Source organism: Callospermophilus lateralis, chromosome 18 (assembly GCF_048772815.1).
Source record: "Callospermophilus lateralis isolate mCalLat2 chromosome 18, mCalLat2.hap1, whole genome shotgun sequence".
Lineage (NCBI taxonomy): Eukaryota > Metazoa > Chordata > Mammalia > Rodentia > Sciuridae > Callospermophilus > Callospermophilus lateralis.
The window spans coordinates 19,004,742-19,030,222 of NC_135322.1; the positions used below are offsets into that span (position 1 = coordinate 19,004,742).

The 25,481-nt window shown below is 53.4% G+C and overlaps 1 protein-coding gene across 1 annotated transcript in view; it reads left to right on the forward strand.

The window, feature by feature from the left end:
• The first annotated feature begins 583 nt into the window (after positions 1–583).
• Pepd (peptidase D) overlaps positions 584–25,481 on the forward strand; it is a 126,183-nt gene continuing 101,285 nt past the window's right edge. The window contains exons 1-5 of the mRNA XM_076837625.2: positions 584–666; positions 9,279–9,462; positions 11,161–11,288; positions 19,541–19,604; positions 23,742–23,789. Of these exons, the coding sequence (XP_076693740.1) occupies positions 650–666; positions 9,279–9,462; positions 11,161–11,288; positions 19,541–19,604; positions 23,742–23,789 (441 nt within the window). The 5' untranslated portion in view covers positions 584–649. The remainder of the gene's footprint in view (positions 667–9,278; positions 9,463–11,160; positions 11,289–19,540; positions 19,605–23,741; positions 23,790–25,481) is intronic.

Consider the following 25,481-nt stretch of genomic DNA (forward strand, 5'->3'; position numbering starts at 1 on the left):
TCACGATTTCCGTTCCTCCAATTGCCCAGCCTTTGTTCAAGTTCTTTCCTTTCCCTAACCTGGTTCAGAGACTCCCTCTTTCCCCTCCTTCTCACCACCCCCTGCCCCCATACAGAGGCTTGAAACCAGGGGCGCTCAACCGCTGAGTTACAACCCCTGCCCTTTATAAATTTCATTTTGAGATATGGTCTCGCTAAGTTGCCGAGGCTGGCCTCAAACTTGCTATCCTCCTCCCTCAGCCTCCGGAGTGGTCACTGAGATTACAGGTGTGCACTACCATTCTTGACGTCCTCCCAAGGTTTCTTTATTCAGATGTGTTCTTCCCGCGGGAGTGCTGGGACCCGGTCCCGGGCTGAAGCAGAATCAAGGTGTGTACAGTCTCGGGTCACTTCCTCCCATCATAGAAAGGGGTGGGAATATGCTCGGTCCAGCCTCATACCTCGCCTGCAGCCGGAGGTTGGCGCTTCAATGCTCTCCACGGTCCAGCGCTCGGCCTCTGCGTCCAGCGGAGCCCCCACTCCGGAGGGGGCGGGGCAGAGGCGCCCGGGACACGCCCCTCCCGGGACACGCCCCCGTCCCGCCCTCTACAGTGGGTCCTGGCCGGGTTCAGCTGACGCCGTACTTCACGTGACTCGTGCGCCGGGTGAACATGGCGTCTGCTGCGAGGTGAGTGGGGCTCCTCTCCCTCGCTCCTGCCGGCCACGGAGAGGGGACCTCGGTGTTCCCCGCTGGACAGGGGGTGAGAGCCCCGGGCTCGGCCGGGCTCCTCGTGTGGCAGCGGGCTGTGCGCTTCTTCCCGCCCGCCCAGCGGCCGCGCTGCCCGAGCCAGGGCCAGCGTTGGTGCCCGCAGTCCCCTGCACCCTCCCGCTGCCCCCCGGCCATTGGGGCTACCCTGGCTCCAGGCCTCAGCCGCACACATGTGGTGGCCTCACTGTGTGCGGCCAAGGTGGGGGCCCAGGTTGACGCGAGTGTCCATTGCCACGCCCCTCAGAGGGGAAGGTGGCCGGGCCCTGGCTGCTGGTCCCCAGGCGCTTCCCGAAGAGGTGGGCGAGGAACCCCCTTTTGCCAGAGGGACGCTTCCCCCTTATTTCGGGGCCCAGATGTCAGCTCCTCTTCCCTAACGACCTGTCATACTTTCGTAGGCCTGTGGCCTGATAAAATGTGGAGTTCATCAATGGTTCACGGTTCACAGTGGGCCTCACTGGCCCAGCCCCGTGCACACAGTAGGAGATCCATAATTCTGCAGAATGAAAGAAGAATTAGTTGTCCTAGTGGGGAGCATTGTCAATGAAAAGGCTCATCAAAGTGTTGGGGAGATTGTTCCAGATGAGGGACTATTTGAGCAAAGGTTAAGAGATAAAGACTGAGAGTTGAGGAGTGTCCTGGGGACAGGGAGGAGGGGTGCATCCCTGGGCTAGAGGGTGTGGTGGCCCATCTGGCCTCTCCAGACTTTGTCCTGAGGGGTGGGAGAGGTTTTAATCTACTGGGATCTACTTTTTAAGGAGCTTGCTCCCTTGGTGCTGTGAGTTCAGTAGAAGGGGTTGTGGATCTGGTGGCACAGGGCACTAGGAAGGGTAGGGATAGAAGGGAGCAGCATCTCAGATACCAGGGTGGGAATTGAGATCAGAATGGGGAAGCTAGTGGACAGAATGCATTTTGGGGGAGGTGGGGAGAATGACAGCACAGTAGGTTCTCAGTTGACCCTCAAGGTTGGGAAAGCTTTGAATGTACAAATCAGACATTTAGTGGGCACCTGCTGTGTTCCAAGTACAGCACTTGGGCCGACACTTGGGTACTCACAGGCCACTAGGGTAGATGGACATACAGGGCTCTGTCATCTCTCTGCCTCAGGTCTTGGAGTGTGCTTTGGAGGGACATGGACTCTAAGGTCAGGGGAGAATGTGGGAAGGCTTCATTCCCTGGATGATCTTTGTGCTAGGAGTTAAGCAATGAGACACTTCCGGTAGAGAACTTTGCAGACCAAAGTCCCAATTTGGTGTGAAGGAGCTCAGGATCAGAGCTTTGAACCCAGCCTGTGACTCTGTCTTAAGGAACAAAGTGAGCAGTAGGTGTAGTCTGGCATCTGCTGTGGGTTGGTTATCTCTCTGTTTGGGCTGGTCAGGTGGCTACAGGGAGTGCCAGGGGCTGTATTTTGGTTAGGGCTCCAGGCTGGTCTAAGGCCTGCTCCTCTTCTGAAGGTATAGAGGAGCCAAACTGGTGATTGGAACTGACTGGATACTGGAAGGAGGGGCTTTTGTAGCAGAACTGATTCTCTGGGTCATCACACAAGATGGATGAGGAGGTTAAAGCAGAATTGAGAGAGGTTTTGGAAAGGGTCACTGTTAAAAGGGAAACCTGACAGGTAGGGGAGCTTCCAGAGGCTGGGCAGGGCCTCCTTGGGAAGGGCCATCCCAAGCTGTACAGGGCTTCCCTTAGAGTCTTTGAGCCTGAGGTTAAGCCCACTTGCTTCCCCAAGAGATTTGAGTATGTCCCCAGCAAAACCCCATTCCCAGCTGTAGCATTCACGGGACAGATCAGAGTATCATGCATAATGAGCCATGAAGTCATGGCCAGGGAGTTAGATTTGGTTGCTCATAGAGTCCTACCAGAGCCTAGGACTGGGGAGCTCCCTGAGAGTCCCATGTGACTGAGGTGTGCCACACATGAATTGGGGAACAGTGGAAGCCCTAAGTAGTATCTTAGGCTCACTTAGTAATTTAAGAGGCTCTTCTGGGGAGTGTTTCAGGGTAGGTACTACTCTGGCCTGCCTGGGCAGGGGCTTCTGTTTTGAGACAGAAGGTCTCCCAGCCTCCTGAGGGTCAGCTGCACTCACCATTAATTCCTCCACGAAGAGGGCCTCCATCCTGTGGCACTTGGTGGGAAGCAGCCCTGCCTTCTTGAGCCGGGCTTTGAGCTTTCTGTGGACAGAGTTGGGACCTTTCAGCTCCAGCCAGACCTGTCTGCATCCGCTTCCTCATGTGGCTTTTTCCATTCTCGCTCCTTGGCCCCCTCCCCTTCTGGTCCTGGACCACCCCTGTCCTCTGACATGATTACAAGATTATTCACAAACTTGCAGGCCCAGCTCAGATGGTTCCTCCTCCCAGAGACATTTCCTGGCCTCCTACTCAGAACTCAGGCTTCCTACTCAGAGCTCCAGAGGATCCAAGTTTTCCCGACTGGCAGGACCTGTTTCCTCACCCGCCCGTCATGACTGGGTGGGGGGTGGCTTCCTTTCCTGCCTCTCCTGGCATTCTAGGAGCCCCGGAACCCATTCAGCTTATATCCCCAGGGCCATCTGTGGATGCCCTGTGATTGGTGTCTGGTGAAATGTGCCACACACATGAAAGGGGCATTTACTCTAAATTAGTCCAGCATCCTGTCCTGCTGTCTTGAGAGACACTTGGCAACTGAGGAAAGAAGTTGTGGGTGGAAGGGGGATAGATTCCAAGGAGTGGGATGGATCTAGCTCTCATTCTTTAACTGAGAGGCACCCAGGAACTGTTGCAGAGCTAAGGGAAGCAGCAAGTGAGTGCCCTGGGTGTGGCCCTGTTGGGCCATAGGCCACACTGAAGTCAGCATTCTTCTGGAGAGTATCTGGAGATGTTCTTGGTCAAAAGCCTGTCCCTCTGTCCCGCCCTGATGTGAATCTTGTGCTCGGAGTAAAGGCCTTGGGCGAGCACTGGGAGCTGCAGATGGTGGGTCTGAGGGAGACAGGTTTGCCCTTGAGTGCCCCTTTGCTCTCCCCGACTTTTCCTAGACTTGGTTCTATTTCCACATAGGCCCTCTGTTGGTCCCTCTGTGTGCTTGACCCCCTCATCCTCCTTAGGAGTGGAGGAAGTGGAGTGGGAATGCTCACCAGCTGCTTTGAGGCCCTCTCCAGCCAGGTGACCGCCGGCCTTGATGATGGTTAGGTAGCCAGGAGGCTTCCCAAGCCTCTACTCGATGCCTGGCCCTATGCCGGAGGCTGAGAGTTGAGAAGCTGGCTAGTTGTTGGCTGGCTTTTTACCAGGAGCTTAGCAGTGTGGCCCTGTTGAGAAGTGACTTCACACTGTAGTGCAGGAATCTTACCCTGGTTTGTGCTGTGAACCCCACGGGCATTGGTGAAACCTGTGCTCCTGCCAGTCTATTTTGTGTTGCTATAATAAAATACCCAAGATGTGGTACTTTTTAAAGCAAAGAGATTTATTTTGGTTCATAGTTCTGGAGGCTAGATCAGCTGACTGTATCTCTTGAGGGCCTCATGCTGCAGAGGCAGATAGCATCACACAGCAGGAGCACATGAGAGAATGGGAAGCTGTTTGTGGGGAAGAGAGGGGTCTTGTAGCAAAAGAACCAGCTGAGAAAGCTGAACTCATTTTATAATAATCCACTGCCTCAGTAACTATTCCAGTCCTGCCAGGCCTGACCCATTCTGGTGAGACAGGTATCAGCCTCCTCTGAGGGTGGTACCCCCCAATGAATTAAGCACCTCCCAGTCGGTCCCACCTCTTAAAGGTTCCACTCCCTATTACGTGGGCAACCAGGTCTCTTATCACATGAACTTTTGGGGACAAACCATAGCAGCATCCTTCTTGGCCTAATATTTTTAAATGCATGAAATAAGTACGGATGATTACAAGGAATATCCATTATATGAAAATACATTTACCAAAATGTTAAATTTGCGATTGATCATATGTTTCTTTATTAACACATTAACTAATAAAAGCTAGTAGCAGGTCTGATAACTATTTTGATTTTGACAGCAATACTGTGAATTGAAAGTGCCTGTGGTTTCTGTGGGTGATAAATTCACATGCATTGCTGATACTGATTGATTAGTTGCTTACATCAATAGTTGAAAAAAAATGTAAATTTCTATTAGAAATTAAAGAAAATAAAGGTCTGATTTTTTTTCCCAACAAAAGGATGAAGCCTCTAAATCCTATGTGTGACTCCCCAGGGGTCCACAGTCCTTAGGTCAAAACCCTACAGGTGGCCTTTGAGGGTAAAGGAGAAGTGGCACTGATATGGGGACACAGATTTTATAGGACAGGGACAGTTTATAGGTACAAGGACATCACCCTCCCTGGGGGTTGGCCCATTCCCAAAAGCTCTGCTTTTGGCCCTGGGTTGCTTGCTGGGCCCTTGGTGCCTGGCTTGCACAGGGTGGGGTGGGGAGGCTGTCCTGTAGGGCCAGAGGCTTGTCTGCTTGTTCTTGCCCCAGCTGCTCCTCTGGGGCATCCCTGTGTCCTTGACTGTTTGCAGTGAAGTGGACCTTATTTGTCCTGGGTCTCGGGGATGACATGGCTTGTGCCTTTTAAATTCCAAGAGCCAGTTAATAAAAGCTCCAGCAGAAACCAGTTGGAGATATTTTATTAGTACTGCTTTTGCTGAATTTGCAGGCAGAAGACACCTGCCTTGGCTGTGGGCCTGACCGTCTCTCTGGGGGCTTGGTTTATGCTGTGAGAAATCAAAGGGCATGTCTCTCTAAGCCTAGATTCCGGGTGTCCTGCAGTAATTAGTGACTGTGGAACATTGCCCTGTAGGCCCAGAGCCCTGGCCAGGGTGAGCTCATTCAGACTGAGCCCTGGGGAAGTCATAAGGGCAGTCATCCCTGAGTGTCCTAGGGGGATTGGTTCCTGGACGACCCCCCTCAAATACCAATATCTGCTGGTGCTCAAATCCCTTAAATATAACGGTCAATAAACCCCAGTGTGGGGGTCCCAAGGGATTTCGGCCTCTCCAAAGGATCTGACAAGAGGCCCAGCCCTTTTGAGCACCCCCTCCAGGTAGAGTATGGTCACAGGCCAGGTGGAGGTAGCACCCCACATGCTTAAGGCGGAGACTGGTCAGAGGGAGGTGGAGCCGTGGGAGAAGAGGTGGCCCCTGTTGGGCATGTTCAGCCAGTGGTGCTGTTGGGTGATGCTGGCTGAGGCCATCTGTAGCAGGGTCCCATCATCATTGCCTCTGTGCTGACAGGGAGTTTGTAGAGATGAGTTTCTCCCCTGTGCCCACCCTGCACCATGGCCTTTGCCCGATGAAGGAAAGGGTGTGGGAGGCTCTGGGGGACTCATATGCATGGATGTGACAGAAACGCTTTCACTTCCTGATGGCAGGGCCAGCTGGGACAGCCATGTTTACAAGCTTTCACCAATTTCCCTTGTGGCTGAGCATAACAGAGAAGCACCCTGGCATAGAGGAAGCCCTGGTCACTTGGGTCCACCCACCATCTGCTTACCCTGGGAGGAAGGATGGGCACCTGCCCAGGGAGGGATAGCCCTGTTGGTGTGTGCGGGTTGATCCTGACCCTTCCACCCTTCCTGACTAGAAGGGAACCCAAGGGTCTGCTTCCTGCCCCGCTGGTGCTGATGTGGCACCTTTGATCTGCGCAGCTTGGAGTGTGGCCTGGTGTTTCAGCTGTGAGTCGTACACTCAGCAGATCCTTACTGAGAGCTGCTATGTATCACGCAGGGTGGTAGGCCCAGAATGCAGCAGTGACTAGAGCAGGCCTAGATCTGTGTCTCATGGGCCAAGTGGGTGGAGAGGACAGTGCCAGGGCACACACTGATTTAGGGTAGGAGGCCAAGGACCAGGTCTGAAGCGAGGAGCCCGCTCAAGGGTGTCGGAAGATAGTTTAATGTAGGGACAGTTCTCAGAGCTGTGGGCAGGTGCTGGGAACCTGGAAGGAAGAGGAGGGAAGCTGTTTAGTATTCCGGGAGGACTGCACCAGGGCTCAGGTGGCCTGGCCAGAGCTGTGGCCCCTGTGTGGAGGGATTGCCGTAGGCCATTTAGTTTCATGGCCTGCCAGGGAGGAGCACAGGTGTAGTTTCTCTGTCCTTGTCATCCCCCATCTCTTATACCTCCTGTTGTCTCAGCCCACCTGGAGGCCAGAGGCAGGAGGCAGGCTGTTGGGGCCCAGTCCATCTGGGCAGAGTGGGTGGGGGGGATCTGGAGGGAAACCTGCCCAGCGCAACATGGGGGTCAGCAGGACAAGTGTTGCAGGTTCAAAGAGGGAAACATGAGAAGACCTCATTAGAAGGTGGCTCTGGGGCCAAGATGTACAAGAGGCACCACCTGCTGTGTCCCTGGCGGGAGGCTGGGTCCTCCAAGGGTCTCAGGTGAGGTGCCCTGAGTCCTCTCCATGGCCACATTGCTGTGAGGGAAGGTTTTGTTGCAGTCCCCAGGCTGAACCCTCTCCGCTTGCCTTACCCCTCTCCACCCCGGTCACTCGTCTCTTCACACTTTGGCTTCCAGCTGGCCTGCTGACTCTGCCCTTCCTTCCCTCCTAATTTGTTGGACAGGTAGGCTTTGTCCCTCTCATGGGACTTGGATTTCACCCAGCGAGCTAATGAATTCCTTGGTGATGATGCTGGAGAGGCAGAGGAGCAGGGGCTGAGGTTTGGGTGGGTGACAAGTAGACGCTGCTCTGGGGAGAGGGAGGCGTTTCTGCAGAGGGGTGGACAGAGCGTGGATGAGAGTGGGCACCTCAGGAGAGCAGTCCCTTTGGGCAGCAGCAACAGCAGCAGCAAAGGACGGCACCCTCCTGGTGTTGAGGGTAGAGGAGGCCCATGTTGCAGGGGAGGAAACCTTTTCTTGACCCCTCATCACCTGGCAGACCAGGGAGTAGGCTGCACCTTGTTCTGAGCCCACGAGGAGCTGGTGAGGGGCAGGGAGCTGGGACCAAGAGAATACCTGAGAGTTCCTTGCAGTGGTCCAGGTGGGAGGTGGTCCCCAACAGGTGATGGGGTCAGGTTCTGGGTGTGTGTGGATGCTAGAGCCCGTGGCTTTGCTGACCGGGGGGGGGGGGGGGGATGAGAGAGGAGATGAGGATGACTGTGCAACAGTCAGGCAGAGGCGCCCTCCTGGTGGCACCAGCAGGCAGGGTTGGGTCTGTTGTGTCTGCTGAGTTTAAGGTGACTGGGGTCTGAGATGCAGATCAAGAGGCCAGGGGCTTTCTAAATCTAGAGGGGGATGTCGCTGGCCTACGGGAACAGTGGGTGCTTAAAGCCAAGGCACTATGGGAAGGAGCCCAGTGAGGGAAAGGTCCAGAACCCAGCCCCGGGGCTCCAGCAGGACATTGGCCATTGGGGAGGGAGAGAGGACGGAGTCAGTGTGATGGGCACAGAGGCCTGGCGAGGACTGGGGACTAGTGGGGACTAGTGCAGATTCAAGAGTGGGGGGTCATCGTGCCCCCTGGGCTGTGTGTGTGGTACAGAGACCTGATGGGGTGGACCTGGGAGAGCAAGGGTTGTCAGACCAGGGCTGGGGACATGGGCTGAGTGGCTCTTTAGAGGATATTAAATGCGAAGGGAGGGCGAAGTAGACCGCCAGGGGACCAGGGGAGTCATTTTCTTTCTCTTTGCAGGACGGGAGGGTTCCAGTGTGCTCCACTGTGGCTGATGCTGAGGGGAAGCTGCTGCTGGAGTGCCCACGAGTAGCTAGGGGTGGGGGGGCCATGCAGGTGGAGGAGAAGCCTCGGGGGTCCAGAGGCAGATGGGGGGTTTGAGGGGCGGGTGCTGGGCATGAGTTGTGTCTTCTGGTGATTGGGGAATCCAGCAGGGCATGAGGAGCCAAAGAGGGACACCTCCCAACCCTACCAGGCCCTGCTCTACCCACCCCTCGAGGCGCTCTCCTCAGTGACGTCCTTGTTGGTCCCTCTGCTGTTCACAGGGTCTGTACCCCTGTGACTCCTGCTCACAGAATCATCTTGTCCTGGTTTTTCCTCAGACACTCAGCTCAGAGTGCCGTGTATGTGTATGTGTGTGTGTGTGTGAGAGAGAGAGAGAGAGCGCTAAGAGAGTTGGGGTATGAGTGTTGTTGGGGTGGGGACAGCAAACCCAGGCTGTGGGTCAAAGGCTTGAGGAGAATGGGACAGAAGGCTGGGAACACAGTCAGAGGCCAGTGTTGTCTGGGTCAGATCTTGTTTCACGCTGGCCACCGTCACGGGAAGCTCTAAGCAGACCTGGAGCTCCTGGGAACGATCCTGGAGGGTGATCGTGTTGAGTGACATCTCTGAGCACTGCAGGCTGTCCCTCCGTGGCCTCACCCTTGCACCCCTGAGCAGATCAGCTGCCCCTCAAGCCCATGGTAGGCCAGGCCTTCAGAGTCAGCAGGGCAGGGTGGATGATGAGCCCTGTGGCCCTTGGGCAGCCCAGCGAGTGACCCTCTCGGAGCCACAGCGATGGAGCTCTGACTGGCTTGCCAAGGCTGGTGGGTCCCCACAGTCTCAGACCTTGGGCAGTGGGACCCTTGGAGGCGCTGACGGCCTGTGTGCCCGTGTGCTTATGTCTCTGCAGCCCTTCTTTTTCCCTGGGGAATGAGACCCTGAAGGTCCCGCTGGCGCTCTTCGCGCTGAACCGGCGGCGCCTGTGTGAGCGTTTGAAGAAGAACGCGGCCGTGGGGCCTGGCTCGGCTGTGCTGCTGCAGGGCGGCGAGGAGACGCAGCGCTACTGCACCGACACTGGTGTCATCTTCCGCCAGGTGAGTCTCCAGGGCTGCCCTGGGAGGTGCAGGGTAGTCGGGGGGAGTCCATGCTGAGGGGCTCAATGTCCAGAGCTGTCACCAGCCAGGCTCAGTTCCCTCAGGCCAATGTGCAGAAAAGTGATGTTCCTGGGGGAGCCAGCAGGCCGGCCTTCGTGGAGGGGGAGCCACTGGGGTGTGCCCCGAAGGCCAGGTGAATTCGGACAGGTGAGGTCTGGTGTGCACAGGGGTGGGCGAGCAGAGGGTGGGCTGGGCTGTGTTCCTGGGGTTGGACGCCATCTGCACTGAGGAGGACCCAGAGGGGATGTGTGATTGGGCTGCTTGTCTGAGCAGCAGTCAGAGCCTGCCTTTCATCCTGGCTTGGCCAGTGCTGAGTCTCCCTGGTTTCCTCTGCTGGAAAGCGGTCTGGGAACACCTTTGGTTCTGGAGCCCCGTGTTGTCCTACCTGAATATGGTGGCCTCAGCTGAGAATAGCTGGCAGCATTCAGTCCCTAGGAACAAGGACCCTTGCCCATAAAGCCAGGAGACCCTGGGCTGGGCTCACGCATGTTGGTCCTAGCATTATACCCACTTTACAGATGAAGAAACTGAGACTCAAGAAGGGTAATAACTTGTTATTATTGATGATTGTTATTGGAGATGATGCTGGGATTAGAACCGTGTCTTTGGACTCCATGTCTAGTGCTCTTTTCTCCCTGCTGCCAGGCCCAACCACAGTGGGAATTCCAGAATCTCCCTGGGGACAGAAAGCCTAGGGGACCTGGGCCAGCATCCACTCAGTGGTGGGACAGGGAATGTGAGGAGTTGCTGAGGTGGAGAGAAGTAGCAAGGCCTGGCCTCCCCAGGTAGACCATGTCTGTCCTGGCAGGGCACAGACAGGCTGAGATCCTCTGCTAAGGGTGATTGGAGAGGTTTTTTTTTTTTTTTTTCCTTAATGGAAAGCCCCTCCTGTCCCAAGGGTCCTTTCCCTCTGCCCCATTGTTTCTGCAGCTGCAAGACTATAATCTCCAGCTGCTAGCAACATGGGGGCCTAAATTTTTTCTTTTTTTTTTTGACCAGGCTTGATGCTTCTTAAAGTTTACATTCTCCTGGTTTAAAGATCAGTTTCCTATATTCACCTGTGGGCTCTCTTACTGACCGTTAGGCTGGGTAAATCTCAAAAGAGCTCCTCCTACACATCGTACCTTGATGACGTGGTTTGAGCTCAGTGCTTGTTGCTAAACACTGAAGTCATCAGCTGCCCCGGGGGTGGTTGGGGGAAGTAAGCTGTTCTAAATGAGGGAATCCATTTTGGTGTAGATGTCTGGCCTGGGTGTCTGAATTGAGCTGGAATTGTGGGGCTGTTGGGCACTGTGTCTCAACCCTGCTATGTTCTTGGGGAATGTGGGTGGGGGCTGGGGCCACAGGAAAGCTGGGGCACACACACAAAACACGCATCATTGGAGAGCCTGGAGCAGGCTCGGAGGAGCCTCCGGGCTGCCCTTGCCAAGCCATGGCAGGGTGAGATGGGAAGTCTGCAGCCAGAGCCGGGAGCCGAGAGCAGAGGTGGGAGGGCTGTGTGGGATTGGGGGTCAGTTTCCAAGAGGATGAGGGCACTGGTCTGTTTCCTGGAAAGAAGGCCGTTTTTGCTGCTTGCCTCCCCCTCCCCCTCCCCCTCTTGTTTCTGTCCTGATCGCCGGCTCCTTATTCCCTCCACAGGAGTCCTTCTTTCACTGGGCGTTTGGTGTCCTCGAGCCAGGCTGCTATGGCGTCATCAATGTTGACACTGGGAAATCCACTCTCTTTGTGCCCAGGCTTCCTGCCAGCTATGCCACCTGGATGGGAAAGTAAGGAGTGGTCTCTGCCATGTTACCATGGTTGCTGACCACTGGGTGGCTGGGGGTGGCAATGGGGGTGGGAGTGCAGGTTAGGCCAGTGGGTGGCTAGGAGGTGCAGTAACAAGAGGAGAGGTTGGTGGTAAGAGCAGGACCCTTTGATGGTATGCTCTTGCTAGCAACCTGTGCCTTGGTTGGGAAGAGACATCCAAACTGGGGTATGGTGGGGATATTAATCTTGAAATCAAGGATTCTCAGCTTAGTTAAAATGCCCGAGGTTTTGGCCCCAGTGGGTGGGGGTCACATCCACTTGGCCTTGCTAGGGGCTGCATATGCCCATGTGGTAGATTTGGTTTGGATCAGGGAGAGCAGTCTGGGGCCCATCACCGTCATGCGGGGACATTACTCCTTCCTGTATCTGGCCACAGATGAGCCTGTCCTTCGCTGGCCTATCTCTGAGATAGGATGGGATCTTAGAGCTGTCCTGTGTCACAGGTGTAGGATCAGAGACTGGGCCTTGTCCCCCAGGAGAAGTTGCCCCTCCCTCACCCTCCATAGTGCCTGCCAGCTCCAGGGCCTCTGGAGAGTTGTCCCTGCCTCTCGCAGGCACTGAGGCAGAAGCTGTGCTTAACCAGGGATGTTTGAGGTGATCAGAGGATCCTGCTAAATGCTCCCCGCCTTCCAGCCTGTCATTTCTGCCTGGAGAGTGATTATTCTTGGCTAATGTGTAAATTGCAGCCTTTGCTGCCTAGTGCCCCAGAACGCTCATTACCAGGTGGGCTGGTGAGTCAATGGCTGGTTTGAATGACAAGGCACTTGGCTGCTGCAGGGACTCTGGGCTTTTTGCAGAGGGCCAAGGCCACTGCAGGGCTTGCCTGGACTTCTTCTGCTTTGTGGCCTCTCCTCCCCTTCACAGGCTCTTTAGTGCAGACTCCACAGCTTCCCTTGCTGGCCCTGGCATGTAGCTCTTGTGCTGTCTTGGAGTTGGGGGGCCAGGCCCACAAACTGGCATCAGTTCTACTCTTAGGATCCCAGCCTGGCTCTGGGCTTTCAGTTTTGCTATGACAACTCAGCTTCAGGCAGAATTGGCAGTAGAAGAGAAGCCGGCTCTGTTTCTCCTGGGGGATATTTTCCTAGCGTGGCTCTTGAGAAGGAGGGCGGGGAGTGGACACTCCCCATCAAGTTGGCCTTTGGTGTGAATGGCTGCACTGTCATGGAGAGGCCTTACCTGATCACTGCCTTCCCATTCTGTCCTCAGTTATTGTCTACTTGTATTCCATTTGTGGCTGAATCCTTGCGAATGCCCATTTATAGAGGAAACTGGCCCAGTGTCGGGGGACAACCTATGCAGGTCCCATGACCTGGAGCCGCAGTTGGGAGCTAATGTTGTCAGTGGTTCAGTATAGTGTCCATGTGGAGGTCATGGGGCTGGTGAATAGGTCTGGTCACTGTTTGAGGCTCCAGTTCCTTCCTACAAAATAATAGTGGAGCTGCTCATGAGGTGCCACCTGGGCTGTCATTACAGTGGTGGCCACTGTGGGGATGGTTATATTTTTGACACTGACCTGAGGCAGTAATGATGGGGTAGATTGTAATGTCCAGAATTGACCACAGCAGCGTTTCTGGCCATTTGCTGTCTGTATTCCCTGACCCTGGTCAGGATTCCCTGACCGTCTTGGTGCTCAGAAGTGGTGGTGTCACTGTGCAACTTGAGAGGCTAGATGTCAAATGCAGTGGTAAGTTCACCCACGGAAGCGAGTCTTCCTGCGGAGGTCTAGATGTCCTAGGTGTTGTGGAGCAGAGCTTAGGCATACTCTCTGGGCTCCAAGTGCCTGACCTAGAAAATCCATGAACATGATAAATGGTTTTCTGTTCCACCGACTGTCAGGGTAGTTTGTTACCCAACCCTAGTACCCAGAACAACCTTGATGAAGAGTTTAGATCTGGTCTCTGTAAGAGGATCCTTGCAGATTTTTTCACCCCAAGGTGGTCACAGGAGCAGAGTGGTGGCCTTAGCCCTTCTTTGCGAGTCACATCTGAGTAGTAGCTGGGGCCCCTGTGCTGAGCGTCCCATGGCTCTGGGTGGCACCTGCAGTTTTCACCTGGCTGCCCTCTTAGCCTTTTTGTGGTCCTGCCTCTTGGCTCAGAAATTGCTGAGAGCTCACTGCTCAGAGAGCTAGCTCGGCTCTCAGACCGAATGCCTTTGTCTGTGAGTTGTGGGGAGAGACTGTGGTAAGAAAGACAGCTTCCAGAAGGTTCTGATCAGGACGTCTGGAGGGCCTCACCTGGGGTTTCTGAATCGAGAGGTGGAAGGGCTCTGAGAATGTCTCTTCTTCTGCCTATTTATTTCTTTTTATGAAGAACTGGCTCTAGCAAGAAGTCAGAGGGTGCTTGTCCATGGGTTGAGTGTGGGCATCTTCTGGGGCTGTGGGAGGAGGGACCTGCTCCTACCTTAGGACCACTATCCAGTGGCAAAACCTGAGCGAATTTCAACATGTCTCCTCGCATCCACCCTGTGCACTTGACTTGAGGGTTTAAAACCCAGTATCCTATTGGTCAGGGAACAGCAGTTAGCAGCTGGCTTTTCTGGAGCATACAGGAATAATATTCTATGCTTTGGCCACAGCTGGGTTTCAGAGAAGCTGTTAGAAGTCTCCTTTAGTCTGCCACTGCTTTGCCTTGCCTGCTCATTGTCTAGGGCAGGCAGATAGCCTTGGGTGACCTTGAGGGTGCAGGCAGGTCTGCAGGGTGGTCCTCCCTGGTGGAAAAGGCTTCATGTGTAGGCTGGACAGGCTGTGCCGGGCAGCCTTGGTCCCAAGGGGGATTCCCACACCTGAGTAGATCTTTGTCTCCTGCAGCCCTGGCTTCCTGCCATGGCCACTTTCCCTTTCTCTGTTCTGAGATGACCCTCTCTTAGTCCCCCGTCTGGAACCTTTGGGAGAGAAGGCGTGGTTATAATGGGGCAGCAACAGAGGGGCTGGTTGTTCAGGCTGGCGTTGGGGGTTGGCCAGATCTGATGTGTGTGGCTGCTTCCAGACACTTCTATAATCAATAGGGCACCGGGAGCGAGCTGATGGGATTACCTGGCCTTTGCAATCAAAACCCACCAGACTGAACATTTGACCTTCAGCTCCTCAGCTTCCTTCCGAGTCTCTATCTGATGACTTTTGAAATCCATCTGGCAGATACTGCAATCCAAAGTCATCCAGGGAAACAACACCCCCGTCTGCAGGATCTGCCGCTTCCTGCGTTCGCTGTCTAGGCTGCTGTCAGGGTTGCAGACACCCAGGGGGCTGTGAGCAGCCTGGAGCCTGCCTGTGCCTTACCCCAGGCCCTTTTTGGAGCAGGAGAGTGGTAGTTTTGAACTCATTTTTATTTGCAGCCTTTGTTCATGAAATTGTGTTGTCCTTTTGATGTAAGGGTGTTCATCAAAATAGTTCATCAGAATCGGGCTTAGCTGATGGCAGCTTTGGTTTTGGGGTGTCTGGGGTCCTCAGAGCAGGAAATTGCTTCTGTAATTTAACACCCTGGGAAGATTCAGGGCCTATAGAGGGTAAACAACTTTGGACCAAGATAGGGACCCTCCTGGAACCTCTGAAAAACCCAATCTGTAGCATGAGAGACAGTGTGTTGAGCTTGAGTTTGTAGGGAGCGGGTGCTCAGCCTCCTGAATACCTGTCTGGGCCTCAGGCTGCCCAGGAAGTGAGGCAGGTGAGTTTCTCCAGGACTGAGGACCTAAGACTCTGCGCCTGATCTCTTTTGGTGTAGGAAGTGATATATGGGTGTGGGTGTGTGTTTGTGGTGTGATGCATGTAGAGTGTTTGTGACATGGGTGTGTGTGTGGTGTGTCTGGTGTTTGCATGGCACAGCTCCCCATGCACACATCTTGGGTCATGAGGACAGAGCTTCCTCAACCTCTCTCTGGCCTCACCCCAGCTCCTTCCATTATCAGAGGTATGTGTGGGGCCATCTTCCAGGGGCACAGGCCTTACTGAGAAGGGGCTGGTGGGGTTCCTTTGGCTTTTCCTGGGCTGCTCGTAGACCCTCCCAGCACCTTGTCTCCGGGGCTGTGCTGACCCCCTGGCAAGCCTGTCTTGATCACCTGTGCTTACTGGCTCTCCCTCTGCTGGGCCTCTCTGAGCTGAGCATCTCACAGGAAGCGCTGCCGCTGCACCGGCTCGCCTGCGGGAGAGGTCTCCAGGATCAGACGCCCGCATTGCTCTGGAGGGGGCTGCTTTTCTCTTTGACAACCTAATGAAATCTTGAAATGGTTGCCGACTTCCACTCAGGAGCAAGTGGCGCCGCGTTCTGCTGTGAACGGAATGAAGGGCAGCGGCATTGTTTGGAGCTGAAGGCAGGCTCTGGCCGCTGGAAATTGATGGTGACTGCTGTAATTTGGCCCTATTACTTATTCATTAACTGTATGCAGGTGGTCAGCTAGCCGCCAAGACCTGCTCTTTGAAATTTCATTTTCCAAGGGGCTCCATCGTGTCTGCATTGTGTGACATTAATTTAATGTCTCCTTCCCACCCGAGGCCTTGTGCGGGGTGTTGGCGCTCACTGCACAGTAAGCAGATATCAGCTCTGACTCTGGGCTCCTGCTGGGGCCCAGCTGCTAGCAGAGCAGGCCTGCACTGGCCGGGTCCCTGGGCGTGGGCCCCCTCTGAAGGATGAGAATCCCATTGAGTGAGAGGACTTCTCTTTTTGCAAAAGCTTCCTTTGCACTTGAACGAAAAATATTGCACCAGAAGCCTCAGCTTCCCTCCAGACCCATCCTTTCCTAGTCCATTTTTTTTTCTTCAAATTTGCCATGTGATGGGGCCTGGAATGAGCTATTTTCTGGATCCCCGATTCTAGGTGGGACATTGTGTAGAACTTCCAAGTGGGTATCTCCCGCCCTGGCCAGCCTGGCCCTCAGTGGGTTCAGAGCCACTCAGTGACCTCTCCAGCCAGCTTGGCAGGGTTCCGTGGACATGTTACTCCTGTTCCCATCAGCCTGCCAAATCATGGCTGCCAAGCGTCTGATGACTGGTGTGACATGGTAGCCTGGCATGCATATTGCTTTAGGTGACATTTAAATGATTTTTACTATAATTAATTCCAAAACATTAAAAAATAAGTACTATTCAAACTTAATTATTTCTGCCCTTTGACAAGAATTAAGTTGCCAGACACGATGCTTATAAGTCTTCAGGTTTTAATTGTCAAATAAAGAATCAGTCCTGTTGCTAGGGAGGCCCTTTTTGTCTCATTGGCATCACTGAGGAGGGCAAGCACTGATTGGGCAAAGGGCATTTGGTGGGTTTGGCGCCTATGCTTCTTCCTGATATTGGGGTGGCAGTAGCAGGCTCTCCTGTGGGCTAGCTTCCTGTGCTTCCGCTCAGCTTCCATGATCATCGAGTGGAAGGGCTGTGGCCACCAAGAAGGAGTGGATAGGTGAGCACATCCCCTGGGGTCACCCACAGATCTCAGCTCCCTTAGTTCACCTCCCTTTTGCTAGTACCTCTTTTGGTTTCCTGCTGCTAAATCCTTGACCTCAGGCTTACTGGCTGGAGACCTCCCCATGAGGACTAACTGACAAGACTCTTGGGTTGGAAGGGCAGGTGGCTTCCTTCAGCAGGATGGTTCCGGTGAGGTGGGAGGATTTAGGACTCCTACTGGAGTGGAGGTGGAAAGGCCAGGTGCCTACCTACACGTAGCCGAGATGCCTCTCTGTAGGAGCCATGGAGGCTGGCTTTGAAGTCAGATCCTATGAACTTTATGAATCCATTGGGAATTTGCCCTCCATGCCTGTTATCACTGGAGGTAATGAAGTGAAAGGGGCCAGAGTTGGGCAGGGTTGGGGACTTGCTGAGGATGCAGGCATGTGTTGTGGAGCTGGCAATCACAACAAAAAAGGGGATATGGTCAAGACACCCACAACCACCGGTCCTGGGGATTGAACCCAGGGGTGCTCGACCACTGAACTACCTCCCCAGTCCTTTTTATTGTATTTTGAAATAGGGTTTTGCTAAATTGACTGAAGCTGGCCTTGAACTTGTGATCCTCCTGCCTTAGCCTCTGGAATTGCTGGGATTACAGGCGTGCACCACGCTCCAGCAACACATTTTGCTGATGGCCCTGCCTCTTGCTTTTCTGGTTCTTGTTTTTGTGCCACTTGCAAGGTCAACTGCTTGCCAAGAGAGTCGCTGCTCAGTAGCGAAGGACCTGCCAGTTCTCTAAGCCAGCCCTCAGCTGGGACCTCCAGAATCCTGCGGGGGTACTTGTCATCCATTTCTGCCTGGAGCTGCTTGGGGCCATGCTAATGGAGGTGTCAGACCTTGGCCATTTAAACTTTTGAGTCCTGTCTCAAACGTGGAAGTTAATGTGACTGAATTGTGCAAATTTAATTAACAGTAAGAGCTTGATACCCAGTGATCACATCAGAAGGGCCGAAAGGGAGGAAAAGCTGAGGGCATTCTGGGCTGTGGTGAGCAGCCGACCTCACTGAAACCAGACTCTGGACCCTGAGGTGGGCTTTCTGCCTGACCCAGCTCACCCTGAGTGTCTGTGAGCTCCCTGCTGCTGCTCCCACAACCCACCACTGTGCCCTAGGTTCTGTGGCCTATCCTCTTGGCAGTCAGTTCCCGAGGATTGTTCTTGTGGAGAGGGAAGTGGTGGAGGGCCCAGGAGAGCTGTGGGATTCTGGTTTCTGGTCATTCATGTCCCACAGGCCTTGGATGTAGGAGTCTTTAAGGACTCATTCTGAGTGCTGAAGTTCAGTGCCTCCCCTGTTTCATCTGGGACTCCCTAGATACCCTCTTATCATATAACCCCTGAGGGCCCAGGAAGCAGAATCCGGAAACCATCTGCTGTGCTTTGTCTGAGGCCAGTGTAGGGTGTGACACCTGCTGATGACAATGCTGTGAGACCACAGGTAGCCTGGCAGGGCAAGGATGGAGGTGACTGCCAGGTTTCTGTTCTCGCGACTAAAAGGCTCAGGGATTACTCCAGTTAAACTGGGCTGACTGGGCTGCGCAAAATAACCAAACAAGAGACACAAATACCTTTTTCTTTGGGGTCGCTGTGTCGGCTCCTCTGACCTTAAGGGTCTGCAGGAAGAGAGAGAGTGAGAGCACACGCTGACCCCTTTTATTGAGGAGAAGCTATTCAAATGAGGCAAGGGGTCAGGTTTCATGGGGCTGAGTCTATCTTCATGATGTCCACCATCAGCAGGTTGACTGACATCTGGTAGGCCACACCCAAGGGCACAGTAAGAGAAGGGGACACACACAAGGCACTTCCATGGAAGATTTTATCCTAAACCAGGCAAGGAGTTATATTTCAAAGGAACAGTTGAGCATAGCTTCACCCATGGGGCTGTAGGAAGACACATCCATGCACGAGACACCAACTCTCGAACCCAAGAAATGGGGGGAAAGCTCTGCCACATTTCTGTGACTGAGCGCCTCAGCACCCAGCCGGGGAGTGTGACTCAGTCACATGCAAGGTTGGTCTCCCACAGGTGACTCCTTGTGATGACATTGCTGCTAGGGGGGGATGGCGTGGATGGTGTGAGCATGCGTCATTGGACTTGGCTGGCGCTGGCCTTCCCCCTTATAGTTAGTGCTCCTCCATATGTAAGTTCTGTCACCAGCAGTGACATTGACTCATCTGCTGACCTGGAGCCTGAGAGTGGGGGTGGTGGCCTGCTGGACCCAGCGTGAGGTCTGCCTGGCATAGCTGTGACCCTCAGGCTCATCACTGTAAGGTGGGTGAGGTGGGCGGGGGGGCTGCCCACCCTCATCTGCCCTGTCTCTTCTCATTGGCTGATTTTTCAGGATTGATGATTCAGCTTAAGTTTTTCTCATCCTGTTGAGTAATACTGATATTAACTTCTTTAAAATGTTAATTTGTTAACTTTCCTTTAAAGAGACTCCATTACAGCCAGGAGGCTGCTTGCTTCATGTTCTAAAGGTCGTGCGTACTGTCTGGGCCAGGTGCTGCGGTGGTGGAGAGAGATCTTGGAAAGAGGGGGCATTCGCATCTGCTTGCTGCAGGCAGCCAGGGCAGAGAGGGGTGGAGGTCCCTGGGAATGGTGGTGTCAGAAGGCAGGTGACATTCTGGCCCAGTGTCCTTGTCCTCAAGTTCTACTGGGCAGACCCACTCTGTGTCCACTCCAAATGGACCCGGGGCTTTGCGGCCTGGGCATGAAAAGCAAGAAAGTGGCCACGCTGAGCCATTGCTAAGCCCTGACCCTGGCATTCCTTGTGCTTCCTTTTGAGGATCCATTCCAAGGAGCATTTCAAGGAGAAATATGCTGTGGACGACGTCCAGTATACAGATGAGGTAAGTTACTGATGCCTGCTCTCTCAAGCAGCTCCTTGGCTTCAGTAACCCTTCTGCTTCTGAATTTCCTCTCCTTCCACTGCCACAGCCTGCGGACACACTGCCTGGCCACCAGCCCTGAGGAGCACCTCACTCAGAGCTGGCAGGAAGTGTGCACTTCGGACTTCCCGTAGGAAGCCATTTGTGCCCTGGGTATTGCCTCTGACTTAGGTGGAAATGTCTGGTGACCTGGATTGTGGCCACTGAGATGCACCAGGGGAAGACATCTCTGAGAGGAAGCTTGCCTGAAGCAGGGACTTAGGTCTGACCAAAGGAACCCCTGGGCTTGGCCTGAGGCTGTGTGTCAGGAGGCTTCCTTACAGGCCCTTGCCAGCTGCAGGTGCCACTGTCTAGAGAACCCAGGGCAGTGAAAGGCTGGTGGGGTGGGTGGAGTTGGAGGTCTCTTGACTTGAATCCACTTCCCAGCCTGGTTGTCCGGCAGGTGTGATGTGACCTGGTTAAGTGTATGACTGTCCTCCTGAGGCTTTGAATGTGTCCCAGGCAGACGGAAGGGTTCTCCTCCAGCTTCTACTGCTGAGAGGGCTGTGGCATTGGTGACACTGACTAGCTCTGTGGTCCAGGTGACCAAATGACCAAGGCTCTGTGATGCTGTGGCCACTGCCTGGCACACAGGAGGCCCCTCCGCTCTGTTTCCGGGCACCAACACAACCTTCAAGTTCTGTGCAAGTCAGAGCCCCACCCCACCAGGCCATTGCTACTCACTTGATATCACATATAAAATGCAAACTGGGCTTTCCAGTTCCCCTCTCCTCATATAGGGGCCTGAGTTTAATTATTGAGATATGGTAGCTTTCCTGACAAGGGGACACTCAGGAGACCCCTGAGTGGCACTTGAGGCATTGCAGCACGGTGAGGACCCAGCTGGGGGCTAGTGGCGTGCAGGGTATGCTCTGTGCACTTGCTGTCCTTCAGGGCACCTGCAGATGTTCAGAGATACCGGGGTCACCAACTCAGATCCAGAAAGGACAGATGTTAGAGAAACAACCACAGCACCACAGGGAAGATGCTGCCTGCCCCCCAGCCCAGGGGTAGAGATACCTCAGGGAGTGGTGGGGTCGGGGGAGGCAGGGAGAGCCACCCCTCCTCCAAAGGGGCCGCTGTTCTGCAGGACTCCTGGCCCAGGTCTGCTGGATATTTAGTTGTTCAGCTGCATATTCAAATTGTTTGTGATGTTTCCATTTTAAAAACAAATTCAAAATTTTAAAAGCATTGCAGGCCACCAGTGTGCACTAATGTTTCAAGAGACTGCTGTGAACGAGGGTTTACTTTCAAGAGCTTTAGTGCTTGCATGGTGAAGCCCAGCTCTCTGGAGCCAGATGGGCGCTCTCGGCAACACTGGTGAAGGCATGACTAATTCCTTTGTGAAGAGTGGCCCACAGGCCTGGTTGGCATCCTGATTAGGGGAATGCATGAGGTGGCCGTGCCCACCAGGCTCTGAAGCATGCTGTGGATGCCCATCTACCTTGACCTGCCCAGGAGGCCAGGCTGCCTGGGAGATCAATGCTGGCCATGGCCTGCGGCACAGCCGGGGCATTTAACAGCACTGGCTGGGGAGAGCTGATGTGTCCCCAGCGGCCACTGCTCTGTGGAAATGAGGCCCTGGGTTGACAGAACTGTGCTGTCCTGTGCGGGGGCTGCATTTCGAGCTAGCGGGAGACAGCCACATCGTGTTCCCTTAATTTTTGAGACACAGCTTCAGAGTGTGCCGATGAGAACGTCGCCCTAATGGGTCTCCACGGGGAAGGGCTGGTGGAGCTGCCAGGCCGGGAGAGGTTTCACAGCTGCAGAGGTAGCCAGGGCCCACTGAAGTAGTTGTGATCAATAAAAGATGTTGCCCTGCCAGGCCTCGCAGACGCACAGCCTGCTCTCTGTGTCGGGCCTCGATCCATCTGAGCGTCAGGCAGCATGGCGAGGGCTGCTTTCTCCTCCATTATCCCTAACCAGCACGTCCAGAGAGTCGTTGTGGAGAGAAAAACCATCAGCCCGCACATTTGTTATCCAGCTCCTCTCTCCCAAGGACAATAGCAGATACAATCCCCAAGTGCCTTCTCGTTCTCTGATTCTGCTGCTGTAATTGACAGAATCGTTGTGTGCTGATGAATGTAGACCCTTCGTGTCAACATAACAACACACGCAGGACCTGCTCCGTGGCAGTGAGGCGGCTCTGTTCCTTTTCCTGAGCCTCCCCTTCCTCCAGGAGGGGCTGGGGAGTGGAAGGGACCGAGACTGAGGGCTCATTCATTCTTAGAGCAGTTTCAGAGTGAATGAGGGAGTGAGGGACATGGGGAGAGGGAGCCTCGGGCACGGCTGGAGGGAGGGTGGTTGGTATGAATCTGGAGGGTCACTTGGCTATGGGCATCACAAGCCTTGACACGGTATACAGCTTTTGACCCAACTGAATCAACTTTGTTTTTTTTCCTTCCTCCCTCCCTCCTTCCTTCCTTTCTAAAGGAAATAAGCTTTTTAAGAAATTTAATTTTAAAGAAATAAAGCCTTATGTGCTAGATGTTCATCACAACATTATTTGTAATCGCTCATCCTTAGAAATAATTTATGTCCAATAGAAGGATGAATAAATTATGCTGTGTCCATTCAGAGAGTATTACACAGTCATAGGTTCAAATCTGGGCTTTGCCATCTTTTAGCTCTGATCTTGGGAAGGTTCTGTAGCCCGCAAGCCCTTCTCATTTGTGAAATCTGGCCGTGGTGGCAGCATCTTCATGGGTGGTTAAATGAGATGATGGGTGTAAGATGACTGGCACAGGCCATAATCAAGGACTTATTGAACGTTTATCATCCCCAGAGGTAGTGACTGCTAAAAATTGCGTGTTTGAAGAATATTTAATGACAGGAAATAAGTGAACCGTGTAATTTCGTATGATCCAAATGTCATTACAGATCTCTGTTTTTATGTGTAGAGCTAAAAAGTCTCCCGGGATGGGATTGCAGGTGCACTTTATTGTCATGTGCTGAACTCTGATTGTTCAAGAGTAGCTGCACATCCATATTGTTTGTGATGCTTCAGAATATTCCAGCTTTTCTCTGGGAGCATCTCTGTATTAAAATAGATGTATATACATATGTCAAAATGTCCACTTAAAATATATTCATTGTAGAGTATGTCAGTGACAGCTCAGTCAGTCTGTTAAAACAGCAGCATGTCCTCCTTACTGTCACAGTGGCGAGGGTGTCAGAGTTTAGGGCAGGGGCTGCAGGGGGAGGGGGCCGACGCAGTAGCCCAGACACAGGCAGACTAGGGTGGGGGTCTGAAGAGGAAGAAATTGCTCCTTGCAGGGCGGTGGCACTCTTGGGTGCAGGAGTCACTGCTAATGCTGACTGATGGTGGCTCTGCTCGGGAATTGATGACTGCTGGTGAGGTCGTAGAGGAGGGGCCAATGAGCCTGCCTTGGGGATGCAGACTGGGTGGAGCGGCGGAGATGGGGGGAAGGCATTCTGGGCAGAGGTCCCATTGAGGGGAGAGCAGGGATGTGGAGAGTTGAACTTGTGTAGGGTGTCGGCGGAGGAGGAAGCGACTGGCCTGCCAAAAGGGCATCTGAGTGGGCTATGGTGGGGCGTGGGGAACTGGAGAGCAACGGGTGGGCTGGAGGCCAAAGGGTGGAGTTGGGGAAGGCTAACTCTCTCAGTCTAGTTGAGAATGGGGGAGCAGGGAGGGAGGTGTCTGCCCTGGGGATGCAGAGCTGGTGGGACAGTGCCTGAGGGTTTTGGGCTGGTGGGACTGGCTCTTGGCAGATGGCAGAGGTGGTACCCTGGAGAGTGGGCGGGTCTGGTTGTTTGGAACTAGGATCTGTCTGGTACCTGGAGGCCGGTGCCATGGGGTCATGCCAGGCTTAGGTTTGAAGCCTTCTCTTCCACTTGATAGCTGTGTGACTTTCAGAAGTTCTTTGACCTGTGTAAGCCTTGGTTTCCTCTGCAGAATGAGACAATAATCTCACCTATTTTAAGGACCTGCTGTATAAATGTGCACCATCATTAAGTAACGGAGGTATATTATATTCAGCAGACTTCTTCACAATTGCTCTAAAATGGTAAAAATTTTTTTTCTTTCTTACCTTTCAGATTGCCAGTATCCTGACGTCACAGAACCCCTCTGTCCTCCTAACCTTGGTAAGTGGCTGGTGTCTAGGAGCTGGGCAGTGTTCAGTACAGAGAAGAGGTTTCAGGGAGCAACCTTTCCCTGCTAATGTCAGAGTGCTAGGGGAGAATTAGGAAATGAGGAGGAATGGTCATTGGTAATAGTAGCCATGTTTACTTAGTCTGAATGGCTGACTGTGTCCAGGACCCATTCTTGTCCCTGGGACGTGATGGACAAGGCACCATGTGCACTTTCAGGGTTAACATGTGCTGGAAGATGTAGTCATGTTGGTCTGAGCTCATGGGCTTTTCGGTGTGGAATGTTAGTTTACTCCTCCCTCAGTAGCATTTGCATATAACCTGTCGTTAATGGAATTTGAAAAACACCCTTGGCTTCCCTCCTCAGATAGCTGGGCTGTGGAGCACAGCCTGGAGTGCAGCATGGCCCCCGGCACCTGGCAGGGCTTGGGCTCGCTTGCTGTGGGGTGTCTAGAGGGGAAGCAAGCACGCTTCGTTGCTCTTCTTTGACTTTGGGAGTTTCATCTACATGATCCTTCCAAAGTGACCCTTCTTTCCTTTGTTAATTGATTTTTACAGGAATAGTTCTTGGTGATTTTTTTTTTTTTCTTTAGTCCTTGGTTTCTTTATTCTGTGTGCTGTTTTGGTGGCTAAGAAGGAAGGTTGCATTCGATGCTTGTGGTCAGAGATGGCCCAGTGTCTTGGGTATGCGGTGAGACATCGATTGGCCTGAAGTTCTTGAGAAAGCAGTTGTGATTTAAAATGCTGGGGGGCATCTTTTTCTCTGAATCTCTTGTTTCATTTCCACTTGGTCCATTTCCACGTGAAGTCTCCTTACACTTAGGAAAAGGATAGGGGTGGAACAGCTTCACAACAGCCCTGTCTGATGTAGGTCCCACACCCCTGGAATTGATAGTACAGTCATCCCTCTATCTGTAGGTTTGGATCTAGAACCCTCTTGGATACCGAGACCTCCAGGTGCTCAAGTTCTTTATATAAATAGCATAGTATTTGTATATAACTTGCATACCTCTTCTTATATACTTTAAATCATCTCTGGATTATTTATAATACCTGATATAATGTAAATGCTATGGAAATAACCTATGCAGTAGATATAGGGAATGATGACAAGAAGTTCAGTACAGATGCAATTTTTTTCAATTATTTTTGATTTGCAATCAGTCATATCTGTGCAGATAAGGGGGCTTGGGGGTGCTGCTGATACCCCTGTTAGTGAGACACATGTGGGTGAGAGAGACGATAAGGCCCAGCCTGGGCAGAGCAGTTAGTAGTGGTGGTGAGCAGTCCCTGGTACCCACTTTTCTTGCCTGGGCCCTACGTGGGCCCAGCATCCTAGCTGGTGTCATTAGAGTATTCTGCCCCATCCATGGGATGGGGCAGAATACTCTGATGATATGTACCTGGGACATTGTGGGAAACATGAGGCTCCTGACTTGTCTGCGTTTCAAGCTGCAGTGCAGAAAGGAGGGCCTGGGTTGGAGCTGCCTGGCCAGGGTGGGGGTGGGGGCCTCATGGGTGAGGGAAAGGCAGGATGGGGAGGGGTTTTTGGTTTAGAGTTGGGGCTCTCTGATTTCTTCTATCTTGAGCCTGCTTGGAGGAGGTAGGGTCTCCTGTGCAGGCTATGGGGACACTGTGTGGCCCCCTGTGACATGTGTATGTTCTTACACTCTCTCTCCCTTTTCT